Genomic DNA, 20,778 nt, shown 5'->3' with positions numbered 1-20,778 from the left:
GGGATGACTGTAGACTGACTTCCCTACTAAGGTTTACTGGAGATAAACGCTTCCCATGTAATAAACCAGGGCTAATTAAAAAAAAAATACAGGTATGATTATTCTACAAGTTGCAGATAAGGAAAGGAGGTTTTGCTCAGAAAGGTTAAAAACTTTGCTTAAGTGGTGAGTGTGTTAGTGTGCTCGAGCTGGTAAAACAGGATACCTGGGGAGCCCCAGAGGGTAACACTGAAGCTTTGAAGATGACACAAGGAGGAAGACATGCTGTCGTTTGTAACTGCCTCACAAAGTCACCCTGCATGAGATCAGATAGCTGGTAACTGGCAGGGACGGGATTCTGACCCAAGGACTTTGCTCCTAGAGTCCCTGTTCCCTTACCTGCAAGGAGGTGGTGGCAGGGGTAGATGGGTTTGGGGGCTGTCTGGAAAGAAAACTCCTGGAACCTACATGGGTTAAATGCTGGAATGGGGGAGGTGATGACAGAGAGGAAGCAGAAAGGATAACAACCTAGTTTCCGGCAACTGAACTTTAAATGCCCTTCCTCTTCTAGGTGACATATTTTCATTTAATTTTTAATTCAAAGGTAAGAACACTAGGGGAACACCATACAAATTAAACCTGTTAGGATAATACGTCAGGGTATTGTAACCTTTGTTGAAATAACAGCCCCTTAACGTTATAAACCAAGAAAAAAAATGGTTTTTAATTCAAAAAGAAATAAATTAAAATGTTCAAAGGCAAAAAAAAAGCCCAGTCCCTTAGGACCAGCAAAGACTGTTCCACCTAAAATCCACTGGCCAAGTGCGTGAGGAACTCTCCAGAGGAGAGAATTTACAGGGAGTGTGGGCAGCTAGCAACCAACCCAAGGGCAGCATCACGTGACAGCAGCAGACTTCACCTTACACAGAGCTGTTATGGTGATGTCAAATGCACGGCAGTAGCTAGGATGTTTTGTTGTGCGTGGGGTGCGGCTGGAAACAGATGGGCTGTAAATCTGTATTAACAGCAGTTAGACCCCAGATCCTCTTCCCCACCAGGCACATCCAGGTGACTATTTCCTCTATTCTTTCCCCATCCCAGCAAAAGGCAGGACGTTTACTCTCTAGAAAAGTTGAATCAGAGAGATCAGGAACAACAGGTACAGTCGAGGGCCAGAAGAGCTGTACCTCCAAGGTAGATTAAGTGAAAATATATATTCTGAACAGTGGAATCTCCCTCACCCCATTATACCCATGTAAAACTCTGCATACTGGAAGCCAGGATTGGACTCCGCGGAGGAGATTGGAGGAATCCTCTCACTGGAAATCACTGACCCAAGACAAAAGATTTACAAATGCTGCCATTTGGATGCCAGTGAAATCATCAATCTCCTTCAATTACCTTACGGCGAAGCTCACCAGCTAACACACAAAGCTAGAATTTTAATATAACATTTCAAATGGACATTACCCAAAGTACATTAGGTCATGGGGGCAGGACCAAGTTCAGAGTGATAGTAATGGCTTTTTAAAAAATCCAATTTCTATACAGGAAAGTGTCTGATTTTTCTATGCAGAACTAAATAGTGCATGGTACAGGGAGATTTTAAAGTAACTTTGATTTCAGCATAGATATAACTGGCATATTTACTGGAATTGATCCTCCCTTCTGTGTGATTAGCATAGCTGCTCTACTATGTTTCACCTGAGTTCAGCCTGTGGAAAAGCGTCCTTGCTAAGATGAGGGCATTGTTCAGTGATGGCAGGATGGAAGTAATAATATTTGTAGCAGGCAAGCAGGCATGGGTGGAGTAACCGAAATCCTAAGAACACACTGCTTTTCCCATTGTTGTTTTTGACCTTTACGTTCTCTCTGTGATATTTTACTGCTGCGTTTTTCCAGTCTCTCATTTTACAATAAACAGTTTGTGAAAAAAAGGAAAATAAACAATTGACCAAAGGCAAAACTTTCCAGGTCACTCTGACTGGCCAAGTTGCTCCCTCCTTCCGGGGTCAGCCTCATCAGTTTGCTTTTGGGATGCTGTGATTGAGTCGTCCCAACTGTCTTAACAGAACGTGCAGCCTTACACATATTTACTCCATAAGGAAATGTAGGATTCATAAGTTATGGGGCTGGATCCCAAATCCTATTAATAACTACAACAAGGATTATGAATTAAGGTCTCCCTTCGAACTCAGGATCTTAATTCATGCACTTTGCATTTCTCCCTCACACCTCTCGTTTGCAGAAGACTTGAAAAATAACAGAGCTATCAAGCCACTTCTATCAGGTATCGCTCCAAGTTTGTAGAACATCAGTTTGTTTTGTTGGCATTACTGGAACAATAGGTCAGGAGAATCACCCCCAAATTCCTGATTAGAAAACAAACATTTTAAAAAAAATGTTCAGCCAGAGGTTAACAGGAAAGGAAAGTAAGAATTTATGGCTCTCCTCAATTGTGACCCTGTTTAACCTGAGGTTTCCAATGCCACAGTCAGGTTAGCCAGTGCTTATGGAGGCTCATTTTGAATCAAGTGCTGAGCCAAGCATCCATTTCCATGGGCTACCTCCTCTCACCCTTTCAACAACCTATCCGATGGGTAGTATTACTGTACCTCCCATATGATGAGGAAATTGAAGCTCAGAGAGCTTAAGACCATTTTCTAAGGTTACAGACTGAGTAAGTAGTTGAGCAGAGATTTCAACCAAGATCAATATAAGGTCACAATCATTCCTGAAGTCGGTCAACGTTTGATAAACCAAAAAGGTACCGCAAGATACTAGAAACATTAGAATTTCACTGGTAAACAAACTATGGCCTGATGGGCCACAGACACATCAATGTGTTTACCTTTTTACATAGATGTCTTTGGCCTCTTTCCCGAGACAATGGCAGAGCAGCTGCAAAAGAGACCATAGGGCCCACAAAACCTCAAATATTTACAGTCTGGCCTTTACGAAGGAATTTGCCAATCCCTGGTTTATGTTCTCTGCCCTGGGAGGTCTGCTTATCTCTCTGGCTCAGCAATTCAGAGAGGAGGAAAGAGAAATGTATTTCCTACAGGGAGGGAAGAAGATCTAGGCCATAAATTCTTAACTGGTGGTCCACGGATCACTTAAATAGTTCATGAATGGGATTAAGAGAGACCCCAAACTGGATGCAAAAGAAAACATGCTGGCTTTGTCTTTCTAAGTATTTTGAAGATTTGGGGGCGTGGGAAGAAAAGATTTCATCAAATTGTGTTATTTTGGTACCAAAATATAAAAGTCTGGGCTATCACTAGAAGCTATGCACTTACCCTCTCCTCAGGTTAGATAGCAGAATAATCTCCTGTTCTGGGAACTAAAGAAAACGTACCTTGCAGCTATGATTATGAACATCTCTCATTCTGTCTCTGTCTGTCTCTGTCTCTCTGTCTTTCTCTGTTTATATTGGGATTAGCTTAAGTTAGAAAACATAAAGCAAAACACAGGTGTGGTGAAGTAGATGTATTCTTTGGCTTTTACATCAGATTTGGGTTCAAACCTGACACCTCCTTTTCACAGCGATTTCGTCTTGGACAAACTACTCTCTCTCTGAGCCTCTGATGAGACACAAGTGCTGGGTTCTTGTGCTTTTGTGTGTGAGGTTTTTGCCAATAAAAGTACAAAGCTGTGAGGGGGATCTTCCATCTGTATCTCCTAAAAATACATCACTCAGTGGGATCTTTTTTGTGACAGGAGGCCTCAGCTGGAAACCCTGGAATTTGACTGAAATTTGGATTGTCTCTAACACAAAGGTCTGTCCTAAGATATTCTGTAAGATCGTTCATAGTATTGCCAAGCACAACCACTCCATATAATTAGAGAGGCCTCAACGAGACCATATGACCTAGGATGGTCAATGGGTTGATAGTCTGGAAGAGAGGAGAAAACAGAAACAGGGCCTCTGTCAAGGACATCACCTCATCTAGAACTACTGCAACTTCTTCTTAGTTGGCCAGCTCTTGGTTTGGGCCATTACGGCTAATTTAGGCTTTCCTTATCCTTCCAGACAGAGCTCAGGTCTACAAGAGAATGGTCCTTGAAGGCTTGGGTTGGTCCCAGTCACCTGCCTGCACTTACACAGCACCCTGCTCTGCCTCTGTCTACCACCTGCTACATTACATTAAAATGTGTACATGTGTCTGACTCCCATCCAGACTTCAGGCTCCTCTAGTGTCTCGCCCCACGCCCTGTTCTCTCATGTCCTAGAACACAGTGCAGAGCAAGAATCTGAAAGCCTTACACAGTGTTTATCATACTGCCCTATGCATCTCTCACATACTCTACTCAGAAGATAGACACTATCGTTATTCTAAATTTAAAACATTTTTCCTTTTTTAAAATTTATTTTTTAAATGAAGTATAGCTGATTTACAATGTTGTGTTCGTTTCAGGTGTACAGCAAATTGATTCAATTATACACATATACGTATATGTATATATATATATTCTTTTTCAGATTCTTTTCCATTATGGTTTATCACAGGATATTGAATATAGTTCCCTGTGCTATATAGTACATCCTTATTGGTTATCTATTTTATATATAGTAGTGTGTATATGTTCATCCCAAACTCCTAAATTTTAAAATAAAGGAACTAAGGCATGGAGTGGTTAAGTAACTCACCCACGATCACACAGCTATTAAATGGTAGAACTTGGAGGAAAGCCAGAAAGCCTCATTCCAGACCCCACACCAGCCACGAATCCTATCTTGCCTCAAAGATTCTTGGTAAATGTTCAACTGATTTGAACATTACTCAGGAAAGATGAATACATATAAACAGCTGGTCTTGAAGGAAAAAGAATAAACTTAAAGCCTCAGATACTTAAAAGTTTCCCCAGGACATAAATAAATTATAACAGGAAAAGTTTTCTAAAAATTATTGATAGCTTTGATTTGCACATTACACAAAATTCCATTTGATCACCAAAGGCCTCTCAAGACACAAAGTCTCTTTAAGCACATATGTGGAATGCCTGTGTTTTAGTAATCAACTGTTCACTTCCTACATGCTTCCATCTAAAAAACCAGAAGCCTCTGCATACAAGGTCAATGAGATTTTTGTTTTTCTGTTTTCCATTTTTTTAAATTGCTGGCATCAGCTGTACAGGGTTTGAACACTAACTTGTTATCCTTGAGATAAAATGCTGTCTGCCAAAATCCTTCCTCAGAGTTGCACTGATTAAGCAGTAAACATCATTAGAAAATACAATCAATCTTAGTACCTTTATTCAAGGAAAGGATTTAACACGGGGCAGAATCATTTTAAAGTTCCTCATAAAAGCACTGACTATTGAAAGTGAAAGAAAAAATGAATTAAGCCAACAGAAACCAGGAGGAAGTTATATTCCTGAACTTCCATGCCCCTGTGTTTACAGAATGACCTCAGCAGTGGGCAGTAAGAGGGAACAAGTCCATTGTAGTCTGTGAGAACTGCACTGAGGTCGGGGGTATAACGGGGACGGAACAGAATCTGAAGCCTAAAAGTGATATACAATTCCTAGAAAAAAACCCACAGGGCAACAGGTCCCTATAGTACCCCCTGAAGTAATGATGGTGACAATGATAATGATATAGTAACAGTAAATAAACTGATAAGACGTGCATGCATGCCAGACTAATTTTTTTTCTATTAAAGAAAGTTAAATTGCCAAATAGCAAAATCAGATATATTGTTTTAAAACGGTAGAGGAGTACAGTGAACATGTGTCTTACTCCTTCATTCGTTCATTCACTCATTCACTCACTTCTGGCAGTCCAGAGTCTGTGTCCTTTTCCGGTGCTTGGGTTTCCTGTGGGGAATTCCCTCTTGCTGTGACATCTCAGTGGAAGCCCAGGGGTTCTGCCTGCCCTAACTCCCCCCATGGAAGTCAGGGGAGCGTCTTTGGCCAGTTCTGTCATCTCAGTGCCCTAGTGGGGACAAGGGGCAGGCACACGACCTAAGCTCAGGACTGTGATGTGAAGAGAGAGAAAATTGGGGTACATTTACCCTCCATTCATTCCTTTGCAGGTGCCCAGGTCCCCTCAAGACAGACTATCCAGACACTTGTTTCCCGTCTGCTACATGCCTGCTTCCTCATCTACTCCCCAATTCTGTGCGCTCTCCTATGCTCTTTCCATATTTTCTGCTTTTGAAAGTGATTCCAACTCTGTTTCAGTTGTTTGCCTCCAAAGAATAAGTGTTGGGTACTGGCTGATTAGGGAACCAAATAAAAACCACGTTGACAGAACTGGCCAACTGGGTCATAAGTGAGGACAGAAGCTGGAAGGGGTCAAAGACTGGGGATCCCTGGGAGACTGGGAAATACTGCTGGGAGGCCAGGTGTGGCTGAGCCGCGGAGGCCAGGTGAAGGTCACCAGGGCTGTGACATTAAGGAGACAGACTAAGCCCAGAAACATGGCATGATGAGCAACCCAAAGGATGTTTTATACTTTACAACAAGTTAGGGCTATAAACTGGCATTGTTATATTCAGAAACAGCTTCTACACCACATAAAAACCTACCACGAGATGAAAAAGTCTTTCACTTCCTTGCTCACGATTAATGTTCAAAACAAAGCAACTAGATTACAGATCACAACTTAATATCCTGGAATATTCTGCATCTCTCTTCCTTCTTGCTGTGCGCTCACCTTTCTCATTCACTCAGCTGAACAATGCCATTGGACTTACTGACCAATCTTATTTTGTTGATGGCTGATTTTACAGCCCAGCTCATTATCAAGACTTTCCATCTCAATTCACAGACCCAAAAACCTTCCCATGAGCCTTATTTCCATTAATTCACTTACAGTGAGCTCCCGTAAAATTTTATAGAATACCATTTAAAAAATTAAAGTTAAAACCCAAAATAAAATGACATCTTCCATTTAAAACTTTACTAAAAAACGTTTCTGGATTAATAAATATTGCCAGATCCATGTCGCCTCGTTTGTTTGGAAACAAATGCGTCAGCAAAGAAATAAATGGGAAGAGATTCCCTTTTAACCCTCTAGTCATACCTGAATAGGGACTCTCTCGACAGCCAAATTTCATTCTGTTTCATGGTTTTCCAGGAGAAAAGCAGCAGCAGCAGCACAGTGGACACGCTCAGAGTGGCAGCCCCACAGCGATTCAGCCATGTGCACAGCTTGCTCATTCCATGCACGAAAAGGATGCAGTAGCCCATGCTGGAAAAGAGGGCGGAGAAGCAGGTGACTTTGGGGTGCAATGGAGGCCCCTGAGTATTCCATCCCATGCAACTAACTTTTCAAACAGAGCTTGTCCTGTGATAGAAAACACAGACATAACCCGCCCTGTCTGACACATTTCCACGTTAGAGCTCAAATGGGCTCTACCGGCACACTGGCTAGTTCTCTGGCACAAGTGTGGAGAATGACAGGTTCACCCTGCAGGCTCACATTGCCCTGAATTTCTGCAGCTCAGGCATCCAGAAAAGTCCATCCTGTGTGTCTTGGGTCTTGACTGGACCCTCTGACTCAGGCTCCCTTATGTTCCTGACATTGTATAACCCTACTGGCACCATGTGTTCAAATTTGGACCCTGAGGTTTTGTGGGAGACAGTGCCTGGGGAGGACTATCAGGTCCTGGAAGGGATGCTGGTCACCAAGGGGCATTGAGTTTGGTCTCCGGACGTGCCACCTAGTATATCCCCATTCTGGCCAAAGTCCTTACGCTGAAGGAAGATCCTCCCACAGGCGGGCTTCTGAGCCTCACAGCGTGCAGCCTATCACAGACAAGCTGCACTGATCCGATTCTCATGCTGATTCTGGCTCAGCTTTGCCAACAGACACGAAGAATCCCTCACGTTACCGGAGTGGGGCTTTGGCACGTTGATAGCACATCTCTAAAAGCTTAGGCTTGGTGGATGGAATGTGGTCCCTCGCATCACCTGTGCACCTGCAGAGAGGCTTCCTGCCTGCCGACTGGCCTCAGAAAAACATATTTAGTCTGTACTCATTGTGCTGTGTGTATTTTAGTCAAAACTCATTTCTTTCCAAAGACGATAATACAAATTATTATAGAATATTTTAACAGTGAAGCAAGCTTGTGTAAAGAAATCCTATATTAGTCAGACACTAATACTATAAGAAGCCCTAAATTAATATAACTCATTTACTTGTTCAATTAATTATTTGTTCTCTCTCTAGTATGTGACTGGCAGTATGCTGAGCACTAAAAATACAATTATGAGTAAAACACAGATTATGTGCCTGCCACTGTCACAGGCACCAAGAATGTTATCAGTGGGTAAAACAATCATTCCTATCCTCCTGGAACTCACACGGATGGGAAAACAGCCACCAAGCAAGTAAGACCCAGAGTAGGTCACACTGAATATGATACATTAGGTGGAGAAAAATCAAGCAGGAAAGCGAAGGAGGGAGACCAGGAGGGGAAGGAAGGTGAGATATTCATATGGGCGGTCAGGGGAGGCCTCACTGAAAAAGTGACATGTGAAGAGCATACTGAAATGCAGGGGGCGCACCCTGCAGGCACCCAGATCCCCAGTGGCCGCTCTCTTCTCCCCCTGCGTTCGTAAAGCAGCATCTCTGAGGAGCAATGTTAATCGAGCACATCTTCTGTGCCGAGTACATTCTCTACAGGAGCTCAGTTCATCCTTATATCCCTGGGGGTCACTGTTAGCAGCATTAAACTCCTGAAGACACTGAAGAAGAGAAGCGAACGCATTTGCTGAATTCGGTCACACAGCTCATGTCCAGTAGAGCAAAGACAAAACCCCCGGAATTCCGGATTCCAGAGCCCACACTCCACCTGCTGTCCTGACATTGGGGTTCTGCCTTGACTGCTGTGTTCCTCACACCTTATCACACAGCTTCACCTACTCCCTTCCCAATCACTCCATACATGACATCTCAATGGTCATTAACTGCCTCCTTGTAGGAAACAGCTGTCATCTGGCAGAGCGGTGAGGAAGGGAAACACTGGGATTCCAACAGCTCCAGAGCAACGGCCACCAAGTGGCAGAACAGGAGGATAATGAAGATGACAGCAACCAGATTAGCTATTTTGTACGTTTGCATGTTTGTTGAGTACTCCCTACGTGTCGGGCACTGTGCTAAGATCTTTATGTGGGCCTGTCCAATACTTGTAGGGTCTGGAACAAGGACAGTATCTGGCTTTAAATATATTATCTAATTTAAAAACTCAATCCTCAGTATCTCCCACTTCATAAATGAGGAAACTAAAGCTTAGAGGACTTAAATAACTTGCCCATAGCTCCAAAAGCTAGGAATAGAGTCAGATCAGAAGTCCCACGGCCCTAACACTGTGCTATAATTCAGGAGTGGGCAAACTTTTTCTGTAAGAGGCCAGAGAGTAAATATTTCAGGCCATATGGGCTCTGTCCTTCCTAGTCAACTCTATCTTCGTAGCAGGAAAGCAGCCATTGACACTTATGTAAACGAATGGGCATGGCTGTGTTCCAACAAAATGTATTTATAAAAACAGGCGATGGGCCAGATTCCACTCACAGGCCACAGTTGTTGAGCCCTGCTACAGCCAAAACGAAGGAGAATACCATTCCTTCCACTCAGCACAGGCATCGGGATCAAGTAACAGAATCATTTTTTTTCAGAAGTCCTTGTATTGACATATGGTTTAAAGAAATGCTAAGCCATATAAAATCATCTCCACTTAAGTTTGCAAATTTCTTAGAGGGTATCACATTCTTAAAAACTTGAACACAATATCAGAGATTAAGATGCTTCTCTATTATGACATTTCATCTTTCAACATCTGCTTTACTGCAGATCTCAGCTGCAGGGGGGTAGGACTGCTCTCTCCATTACTGGGGCAGGGCAAGTCCTCATTCTGAAAGTGGAAAATCAAGCAAATGAGAAACTACATACTTTTCTGACCTCCAGGGAAATGAAACCAGACTCCAGTTTGGTCTGCTTAACCTGGTTAAGGAAAATCTGGGCTCTGACCAGAGACCTCCCCAGAGAGCCCAAAGGAGTCAGTGTAAACCACTGACAACTGCCAACATCATAACCTGGAGAACCAAGAGCCCAGCTGGCTGCTGAATGGCTTAGCTCAGTACCGAGAAACATTTTCAAAGCACGCTTGAGGGGCACCACGGCTGTCCCAGAGAAAGCAGCACAGAGATGATCTCTTGTTCACAGGCCACAGGGATCTGCAATTTTGAATGGATTTTACTGACAAGCTGCTCAGCCCACAGTGCTTATAAAAACTAAAGAAAGCTGCATCTCTCCTTTAAAAAATGCAAATCCAAAGAGAATTGAATAGGAAATATCAATCAACAACGTCTGTCCTTTCAAATCTGAATCGAAAATGTTTAAACCTGTTGTTTGAGAACTTTGAGTAGTTAGTCGTCGTGTAGATAGTACAAATGTACTTTCACGCTCTTAAGTGATAAAAGAACAACATTTCCCCTTCCCATTTACATCAACCCTGGAGAGATGACAATTTTCTATGACTGGGCCAAGTATTTTATGATGTTTGTTACGGCTTCACTTTTTGTTTTATTATATGCAGCAAAGAGAAGTGTTTTGCTATTAAGTAGAATTGAAATTCTACCTTTTAACTTAACAAGCTCAAACAACCCACTGAGAGTATCTATAAATAGCATTAATGATACAAGACAGACACATTCTTCCTATTTTATTACTCTAAAAAATTCCCAACTTTAGATAGTTTAAATGAAACATGTCCCTAATGAACTTCATGTTGATCTGTTGAATCCCCATCTGACAAATTATCTGACCTTCAGATCTCATTCTGGTCTCATGAATGTTGACCCCAAATGGTTAAACAATAAAGCCCTGGAACCATGAGCCCCAAATAGCTGTTTGACGCTATAGCACAGGAAGCCCCAGGGAGACAATGGTGGCTCCTCAGATCAGATTGAACCTGGAAGCTGGCCCAGGTTCATTAGTGTCCCCATTTCTTGCCTTTTCTTTTTTATCTCAAACACTTTATGGATGGGGAAATTTCCCAAAAGACTGAATGCATTTGGATGTGAGAGTTTATTCACATTCCAAGAAAAAGGTATCTCTCATGCATTTCCTTAACTCCCCATCCTAGGGGTGCTGGGCTGGGTATGAAAAGCTTCTTTACATTCACTTCTCCGTAAATAGATTTGTTCTGTTCTTTTCTCGGCATTACCTATGGAGCAAACTGGGAGAAAAACCCTTTGCTTTCACCTCCTGAGAGCCTGCTAATTCTCTTTTACCTCTTTGAAGATGACATGCTTCCTCTCAACCTCCCAGCTCACCTACCAGCTCTAAAATTTATGAGACCTCCAGTGGTAAGTAAGGCAGGGTCTGGATCAGAAAAAAACCCGTTTGCCTCTCAATTCTGACACTTACTGTTGTTTGATTTCAGACAAATTATTTATTACCTGGTTCTTAATTTTCTTATTTTGTAAAAGGGAATAATAATTTTACACTGTGCACAATTGATGATACACACTAAACAATAAATAGCACTAATATTATGTTATAATAATAACAATATTATGAGGGCATTATTTTCTGCTAAATAGAGTAGAAGGCAGGGAATGTGCAGTTTACATGTATTCCAGGTGGAAACAGGTAACTCTGTATTTGGCTCCTGTAAATGTAGTAACTTCCTAAGGTAACTAGAGCACTACTAGGTGTAGTGGAACAAAAGTGTTCTAGTGCAGACTTTGGGGGTTTGCAGCGAGGAGAAGGATTTCATTGGAGAATAAAGAGTCTAGAACTGGGTCTAGAAAGCTGGGTTCTTCTCTGCCACTGGTGAGCTCTGTGCAACAGACTTCCTTACAGAGCCTTATCGGGCCTTAGTTGTTTGTATTACAAGGGCTAAATATTGCCTGCCTTCAAGGCAGCTTAAAATGCAGCTACCTCGAAAGGTTGTTGCATGGAGTAAATGAAATAATATATGTGGGTGTGCTCTGTGAACTGAATACAAGGTATCCGTGTTCTCAAGGGCAGTGTCTATGTGTTCGTGTGTGTATTACTACATCAATAAAATATGTGGTAGATCTGTAAATACACCTCAAGAAACCTAGTTTATCAAAGTCCAGATTGACCCAAACTGTCTAATTTATAGGACAACTGTAAGTCTTTTAAAAGCATCCACCAAGAACACCCTTAAAACTTCAAAATACCTTGTACGATATTGTTGGCTTCTGAAAGGTATGACTCATACATCATTTTTATAGAACAAACTACTGAAGAAAACAAGGTACACTGGTCATATGTGAAATACATATGGCCACATATTTAAGTTAATGAACGTTCATAAACCTCGACCACAAAAAGCACTAAGCAAATCTTCCCTTAGATCCATTTCAAATCTTTCTCTATTCTGTCTATCTTTGTGAAAGTGAAGGAAATGAAAAACATAAACTCTTCGGTGAATTAACACATAATGAAGAGGCTTTTGTATTCAACTTTGATAAGAAATAAAGCATTAACTGTTTGGAAGTTCGGGCCAGTTTTTAAGGATAGAGTACTGTTTTATTCATTTTTTCAGGCTAAGCACCTGCATGTAAGAGGGGCTGCTTCCTAAGTGTGATTGAACATTGCGGTGGAAGGTACCGGAAACTAACATGGAAACAAAAGTGAACTTAAAAATGAATCAATCCAAGTCGAGCCCAAAGATGACTTATCACCAGCAGTACTGTTCATACTCGGGGTGCGGTGTTTCCCTTCGCAAGCACCTTCACCCGAGCCTGGCTTACTTCCCTCTCAGCCTGGTTCCAGTAGCCACAACAAATTTTCCATCTGGGCCTGAGAGGCCTTTTGGCCAAAGCCAACCACCTCCCAAGTCACTCTGAATCTAATTCTAAAAAGTCAGAAAAACAACCTTTCTCAACCCTCGTACGGTATACTCAGCTCTAGGACCTGAATGCTGCCATTTCTTCCATAAACCACCGTAGAGTCAGGCATCTTCACTTTTGAAGCAAAGGCATTAATGGACAATTCACTAGTTGTTGCCGTCCCCTCGTCTCTTCCCCTATATTAGCACAGACCTGACTGTACATGCTGTGTCATATGTCCAGTGTTCTTTAATTTTCTACAATACTCTCCAATGAAGCATCTATTTTTCTGGGTATTATGAGAAAACACAAACATACAAAATGGTGGTCCCAACTCTCATGAGGGCAAGACAATCCAGGTTTCTAAAACAGTGGGGAGGATATTTTAAGATTACTAAAATTTGTATAAGAAGTCACTGGTTTGAGATGTATTTCCCAGCACAGAATCCAAGAGCAAAGGAAAGAAATAGATTCACTAATAACGACAAGGGGTCTTAATGGAAGGGAGGTTGAAATGGCAACACTTAAATCCATTCACACCCTCCAGGCAGGTGACTGGGTGTGTGATACCCACAAGCTAGTCTCTCCTCCACTCCCAGGGGCACGTTTCATAACCTCTTCCAGTTTTATGTTTCAGAATGCTAGCCTGCTAAGTTAGGGGTGTTCACTTTTTTAAAACATTGAGATATAAGTGACATATGACATCATATTAGTGTCAGGTGTACAACATCATGATTTGATATTTCTGTATATTGCAAAATGAGCACCAGAATAACTCTAGTTAACACGCATCACCTCACAGTTACGATTTCTTTTTCTTGTGATGAGAACTTTTAATATCTAATTCTCTTAGCAACTTTCAAACATACAATACAGTATTATTAACTAAACATTACATGCCCAGGACTTATTAACTTATAATTGGAAGTTTGTGCCTTTTGACCCCCTTCACCCATTTTGCCCACCCCTCATTCCCTGCTTCTGGCAACCACCAATCTGTTCTCATTGTCATGAGCTGAGTTTTTTTTTCCTTTGGGGTTGTTCACTTTTGAGCGCATGAAGATAAAAAGGAAACAGAGGTTTATAGTACTGAAGGAGGAGGGGGAAAAGGGCTGGGAAGGAGAGGCCTATACTCTGCTGCGTTGATTTCCTTCCACTTTGACTCACCCCACCTCCTCATTTGTACAAGGCAGACTGAAATAATGACTTGCAATTACCTAGCATAGCTTATAGCAATTTGCACATATATTATTCCATTTAGTCTCATCTGAATTCAGATTCTGCTCTCCAAATTTTACGTTCAAATCCTGGTTTCCAAGACATTTGCTGTTCTCCATTAAGGACTCGGACATAAACATTCATCTTTTATAACTAACAGGGTTCTCTAATAGTAAGGACATGATTCCAGTCTAGTAAATAACTGTTCAAGTTTATCCTCACTTTGTGCCGTTGGCTGAGCACAAGATTGGCCAACTGATCCTCAGCCCATGAGCACACTGACCTCCTCTCAGCTCACTCATTCCCACCATTGCTCTGTTCTATGTGACCTACAATCTCCAATTTTGTAACACAGTCAGTTGAGTCCCTCAGCAAAGCCCTGCTGCTTCCTTCCTGGAAGGAAGAACTCATACAGCACTCACCCTCACCATGACCTGGTGACCATTACCAAGTCCCGTGCAGCCCCAGGATCCTCCCTACCTGGGCACTGCCCTGGAAAGTAGCCCTCACCGGACAAGGTCTACCTCCCAGATCTCATTCCTCTCCTGAGTTCAGGTCTCAAGGGGATGAACACATTGAAGTCAAATCTTCCCATCCTTACCCCATGGTATTCTGAGGAACAACTTTAATGGACTTTTGAAAACCCAGTGTAGGGGGACAGAGGGACACACTGGACTCAGTACCTGTCACCCTGTGAGCAACCTTACCTGTGCTCTGAGCTCGGTTTCGATATTAGGCTTCAGCACAATTCCTGAGTCTCTCCTCACGACTTGATACGGATACACAAACGTCTGACCTGTCTCATGGCTGCAACCTCTCTTGATAAGCTGCCTGCACCATGGCCCCATGGAGGGGGCATCTGCCATTGCTCTTGTTGCCCCGCCCCAGTGTTTAGGCTCCTATTTCCTACTGGCACATACTCCTCACTGATGCTTGTCCATGGGAACTTCTAAGCAACACATGTTCCTGCTGCTTATGAGGACACCCTATCAGCTCACGGAGGAGGCCCCACACCAGTGCTGCCCAGACCATCCCCTAGTGCCCACTGCCAGGCCCTTCAGAGAGCCTGTCCTCGTGGCAGATGAACTTCCTCTTTGCTCCTACCTCCCCCCAGGGGACATGTCCCCCTTCCCCTACTTGGGCATCTTGCTGAAACTGAGCAGGATGAATATGTGTTTCAACTCCTAAGAGGAAAAATTCATGCTTTCCACAAGGTTATTCTAAGTCACAAAGAGTTGAACTTGGGAGCTGAAAGGGACCTTCGAGACCATGCAGCACTATGGTAACTGGAGTTCAGATTTCCCAAACCAGAAAATGTCCAAAAGGAGGGAGTTGGGTGGGGGAGGAGGAACTAATGGAGGGCTGTATATCCCCTCCTGCTCTCATCATGCAGGAAGAGAAAGGATATTTTAAATTTATTTATTTTTATTTTATTTATTTTTTATTTTTGGCTGTGTTGGGTCTTCCTTGCTGTGCGTGGGCCTTCCCCGGTTGCGGTGAGTGGGGGCCGCTCTCCGCTGTGGTGCACGGGCCTCTCACTGTGGTAGCCTCTCCCGCTGTGGAGCACAAGCTCTAGGCGCGTGGGCTTCTGTAGTTGCGGCTCTCGAGCTCCAGAGCTCAGACTCAGTAGTTGTGGCGCACGGGCCTAGTTGCTCCACGGCACGTGGGATCCTCCCAGACCAGGGCTCGAACCCCTGTTCCCTGCCTTGGCAGGCGGATTCTTAACCACTGCGCCACCAGGGAAGCCCGAGAAAGGATACTTTAATACCAAAAATATAGGAAACATATAATTTCATAATTTTTTAAATGAATTGATTTAACTTTATGAAAAACTCACTGCATTATCTTTCTTTCTCTCCTCACCCCCCAGTTTGGCCAGTCCAGAGACAACTGTGGCACGAAGATCTAACCAACATTAGGGGATTACCGGGCAAGGCCAACACTCAGGTTTTACAGATACGAAAGTGATTCCCCCAGGACAGCCAGGCAGCACAGGACAGACTGGGCTGTGTTGATTCCCAGGTCAGTTCTCCTTCTACTGGATTTGCTAAAGTAAGGTTTTATTGATATCAAATGATTTCTCTGATGATTTGAGTATTTGGCAAAACTTTGATTCGCTCCCAAATCATCATCACTCTCTTCCAGCAGCTCTGAAGGGGCATATGCATAGATGGCTCATCAGTAGGGATCCTCAGTGTCAGATAACAGGGGTAGTGTTCTTTCAGAGGTGACATTTCTCACTTTGCAGCCTGAGGAATAAATACTGCAGTACTGTTTCAATAGCAACCTGTGTAAGATTAAAAATTCCATTTAGAATTAATAGGTGTGATTTGAAGGTATTTCTCAAAATTGAATATGGAAAAGAGTCACTTGTCTTCCATTTCTCCATGTCTGATGTGTCCATTAGCTTAGGAACTATACAAAACAAATGGCATCTCTTTCTAAGAGTAGGGCAATTTAAAAATTTTCTTTCTTCCCTCAAACACAGGTGGTCTAACTTCTCCTTCTGTGATCCCAGTTTTTCTTGATCAGTTCCATCCACATTATTGGTTCTGCCTTCACTTACTTCTGTCCATTCTTTTCCCCTCTCCACTCATTCATGTTTTCTTAAAGTAGTTTAGGAATTTGCTCTTTGGCACTGAAGCGAATAAATCACCCTTAATCTGGCATGTGAATGGATCTCTGATCACATTCTACAACTTTATTGGAGAGCTCTCAACAACTATTTCTGCTTCATCGATTCTAAGAAATTTTAGTCCTTTGAAGCATTCTAATGTGGTTTTTATAAAATACAAAAAAGTAGCCATTGAATTATATGCTTCTCTTGAGATAAGAATAAGAGATCAAAACTTCTGTGAAAGAATGATTTAAGCCCCAAACTCTCCTGCCTGTTCAAAAAAGACATCCATAAAATTGGCATTTATCACCAGAAGAAAAGATTATTCCAATTTCTTTTGGTGGTAAAACTCTGACCCTAAAGCCATGCAGTGCCAAATAAATTGCCCATTTCTGTCCCTTTTATCCACAGATTTCAAAGTGCAAGTGAGAGGCAGGTGATATTTTGGGTCTGTGCTAGGTTAGGATGGAGGGAGAACAGAAGCTAGAAGATTTAAGTGGCTTGTTCATTGTCAGGCGGAAAGGCAGAGGATGAAAGAGCACTGTTGGTCCGACTCGTTCTGGGCTTTTCTTGTAAAATGGCCAAGCCAGCTCCCTGGGATATTTTAATACCAAAAATATAGGAAACTCGCCTGGGCTTCGGTGATGGTGGACGTGACCTCTGTAGTGTTCATGGATGGGATCCCAAGGCTGGAACCTTGCTCCTTACCTTGAATATTTAATGAGTAGGAAGTTCACTTACCAACTGAGCTTTCTATTTCATCTTCCTCTTGTTTGCTGAAGTTTTCGAGACAACATGGATTTTCTGCATAAAGATGATGATTTGAATTTTCAAGAAAGCCACAGAGTACATGTTTTCCTCAAAGCACTTGGGTACGAATGCTATGGAGAATGGCTCTTTCTTGTCAAGGTCAATAATGGAAGGAGAGAAGAGAATCTTCCATGCAGAGAAGATTCCCGTGTGTATAAAAGGCTTGGACACATCCTTCGGCATCGTGGAAGCCAGCGTGTAGGTTTATTAAATGCACCAGGCATCACCTGGTGCTCTGGCACCTTCCAAGGAATGCCTGCAGCGTCTGCAACATTCTCTGCAGCCCTGAGGAAGATTCCAGCAGCTCCTTACCCAACTGTCTACCATTCTCCACTGAGATGGGGGAGGCTGGTCTCTGCTGAGTAAAATCTTTTTTGGAGAAAAGTCCCCATTTTCATGAAAACTGTCAGCATGTATAAACTGCCTCCGATGAAGTCATTAGAAACTCTCTAAAGCCACAGCACAGAAGTTTCCCCACATAGGTTTTGATTTCTGACTCAGCTGCACAATTTTAGATAACAATGGAATCCAGCACCATAATTAAAACGGCTCCCTTGGGGCTTCCCTGGTGGCGCAGTGGTTGAGAGTCCGCCTGCCAGTGCAGGGGACATGGGTTCAAGCCCTGGTCTGGGAAGATCCCACATGCCGCGGAGCAACCGGGCCCGTGAGCCACAACTACTGAGCCTGCGCATCTGGAGCCTGTGCTCCGCAACAAGAGAGGCCGCGGTAGGCCTGTGCACCGCGATGAAGAGTGGCCCCCGCTTGCCACAGCTAGAGAAAGCCCTTGCACAGAAACGAAGACCCAACATAGCCAAAAATAAAAATAAATTAATTAATTAATTAAACAAACAAACAAACAAAGAAAAACAGCTCCCTTATGGTGCTACTTACAACAATGACTGTGAAGGAAGGCTGGGGTTTGTGAGAGGTACAATGGCTCTCTCAAAGACTCCTCGGCTTCCTCCAACCCCAGTTCCCCCAAATTTGAGTTAAACTCTCAGGTTTGTGCTCAGAGCTGTGTACCTGGACTAGTGACGTGCCCTCTTCCTCAGCCTCCAGGACCATCTATAAGGGGCAGGAGACACTTCCACTTCCTAGTCACATGGCCTTGGCATCTGCCAAGACCGTGGCTCTGGAGGGGGAAAGAGGCCTGGCTGGGCACAGTGATGATATGGATATGAATCCAGGAGACGCTGGGCAGTAAAGACAAACCCTCGGAAAACGATGGGTGCTTGACATCAGCACGACGATGCACAGATGCGGGAACTTGGAGAGAAAAGGGCAGCCATCTTTTTAATGAAGACCGGTTTCCTGAAATTGATCTTGGGTGACTCTGCACCAAGTTTGCCAGATGCAGCAAAATTCAAATGGGTTCTGAGAGGCAGGCACTTGCTCTTGGTAATATTGATGTTTTCTTTGTATTTCAAACTTTTATTTTAATCCAAATCAGCTTACTCCTAGTGGAAAAAGGGCAGGGCATGACTTTGTCTGTTTTAGAGAAAAGAAATGGAGTCACAAAAAGTTCTATTGAAGATATGGCAGCACAGGAAGAGCCAGAGCTGGCATGATTCTCTGGGTGTTTGGAGGACACACCTACCTGGGCGACAGAAATCCCTGACTTTACATAAGACAGCTCACAAATGGTTGATGACAATATTATGGGCTTCTATAATGTTTACCTGAGGCTCTCTTCCAGAAGAATGAAATTTAATCTCTTGTTTAAAATTCCAGCCCTTTATGTCCTCAAAACATTTTCTCTTGTATTTGGATTAGAAAATCTTACCACACATGCACTCAGAACACCAAGTGCTGTGGATTCAGATCTCAGGACTCTTGAAAGTATCCTGCGCTGATTTCCAAATGGAGTTGAGCTGAAAGTACTTTACTGTGTTCGTATTTTCTTCATCTTTTTCAATTAAGGAGACGTTACTATCAGAGAAGCAATATAACCTGGAAGGTGCCAGATCTGTCAGCAGACAAGGATCTCTATTCCACGGCTTTGCCACTTACTAGCTATGTCACTTGGGCAAGTTATTTAACCTCTCAGAGCCCAGGCTTTATTTCTGTAAAATGGGTATAATGGTATTAGCTACATCAGAAAGCTGATATCAGCGATAACACTTGCTATTTATTGAACATGTACAGTATAAAGCATTTTATAAGTTTTTTATACAAAACGTTTTTATAAATGGCCATCCCATTTAATGCCATTAAAATCTCACTGAGTTGGGTGCTATTATCTTCATTTGACACAGATGAGGAAACAGAGGCTTTGTGACATCACACTCATGTCACACTCTGACTGCAGGAACATGCTATGAGCCACCACATACAGCATGAATTAACTGATAAAATAAATATAACATGCTTAGCATAGTGACTGACCTATAATAAAGGTTCAATAAAAGTTTTGATACAATTAATGTTTACTGAGTATGATACTATTTTAAAGAATATCCAGCTCTGTTAAACGATTAGAGTGGAAGACACCATTTTGTTTTTAATCAGCAGTTAATAAACTCTTTGAGGGGAAAAAACCTGAGATTCACTTATTTTTGCAGCCTCAGATTGTAGTAGAGCATGCCTGGGACAGACGCTCTGTGAATATCTGTTAAGTGAAGAATAAATACAGATTCCACTTGGAATCAGGAGTCCTACAGACAAAACCTGACTGAAGCCACTCTCAGCTGCTCTAAGCAAAAACACTTCTGGAACAGACACTGAGGTCCTCCTTTGCCCTCCATATTCCTCAGTACTGGCAAGCCTTCATAAGCCTGTTATTTTAAGTCAATATAGAATGCAAAGAAATTTCGTATTTTTGTCCTCATCAAATAGTTTTTATCAAGAAATAATCTCCTTCCCAAACTGTGCTGTAGACACATAAAGAAAATTAAGGGCCACACTCTCCTTAACCAAGTCAAAACAAGATGCTGTTAAGTCTTAAGAAAGCTGTTAGGTACTTACTCTGGGGGGGAATCGAAGGTTATGAAATTCATTTCTAATTATATGCATTTTAAAATTTCTAACTCAATATCCAAAAATGTAATAAATTTTACTATTTAATACTTAAATTAATCTCATTTAAATTAAGTTTAAAATTAACTTAAATTTCTAACTCAAAATGAAGAAATAAAAATGAATAATTTCCTGATAATATTTTGGTTTACTGTATTTATTTTGTTGCCTTTTAGAAAAGTTCATTCTTGGGACTTCCCCGGTGGTCCAGTGGTTAAGACTCTGCCTTCCAATGCAGGGGGCATGGGTTCGATCCCCGGTGGGTGAACTAAGATCCCACATGCTGCGTGGTGTGGCCAAAAATAATAATAATAATAAAATAA

General features: G+C 42.4%; 1 protein-coding gene across 4 annotated transcripts in view; it reads right to left on the bottom strand.

Annotated features, from left to right (window-relative positions):
- Positions 1-20,778, bottom strand: part of TMTC1 (transmembrane O-mannosyltransferase targeting cadherins 1) — a 263,380-nt gene that overhangs the window by 70,696 nt on the left and 171,906 nt on the right. For all 4 annotated transcript variants that reach the window (XM_030830461.2, XM_060306111.1, XM_060306112.1 and 1 more), the window contains one exon: positions 7,010-7,177. In XM_030830461.2, the coding sequence (XP_030686321.1) occupies positions 7,010-7,177 (168 nt within the window). The remainder of the gene's footprint in view (positions 1-7,009; positions 7,178-20,778) is intronic.

This window comes from Globicephala melas, chromosome 10 (genome assembly GCF_963455315.2).
Source record: "Globicephala melas chromosome 10, mGloMel1.2, whole genome shotgun sequence".
Lineage (NCBI taxonomy): Eukaryota > Metazoa > Chordata > Mammalia > Artiodactyla > Delphinidae > Globicephala > Globicephala melas.
The sequence above is the reverse complement of the archived record's forward strand: the minus strand, read 5'-3'. Positions and strand labels throughout refer to the sequence as shown.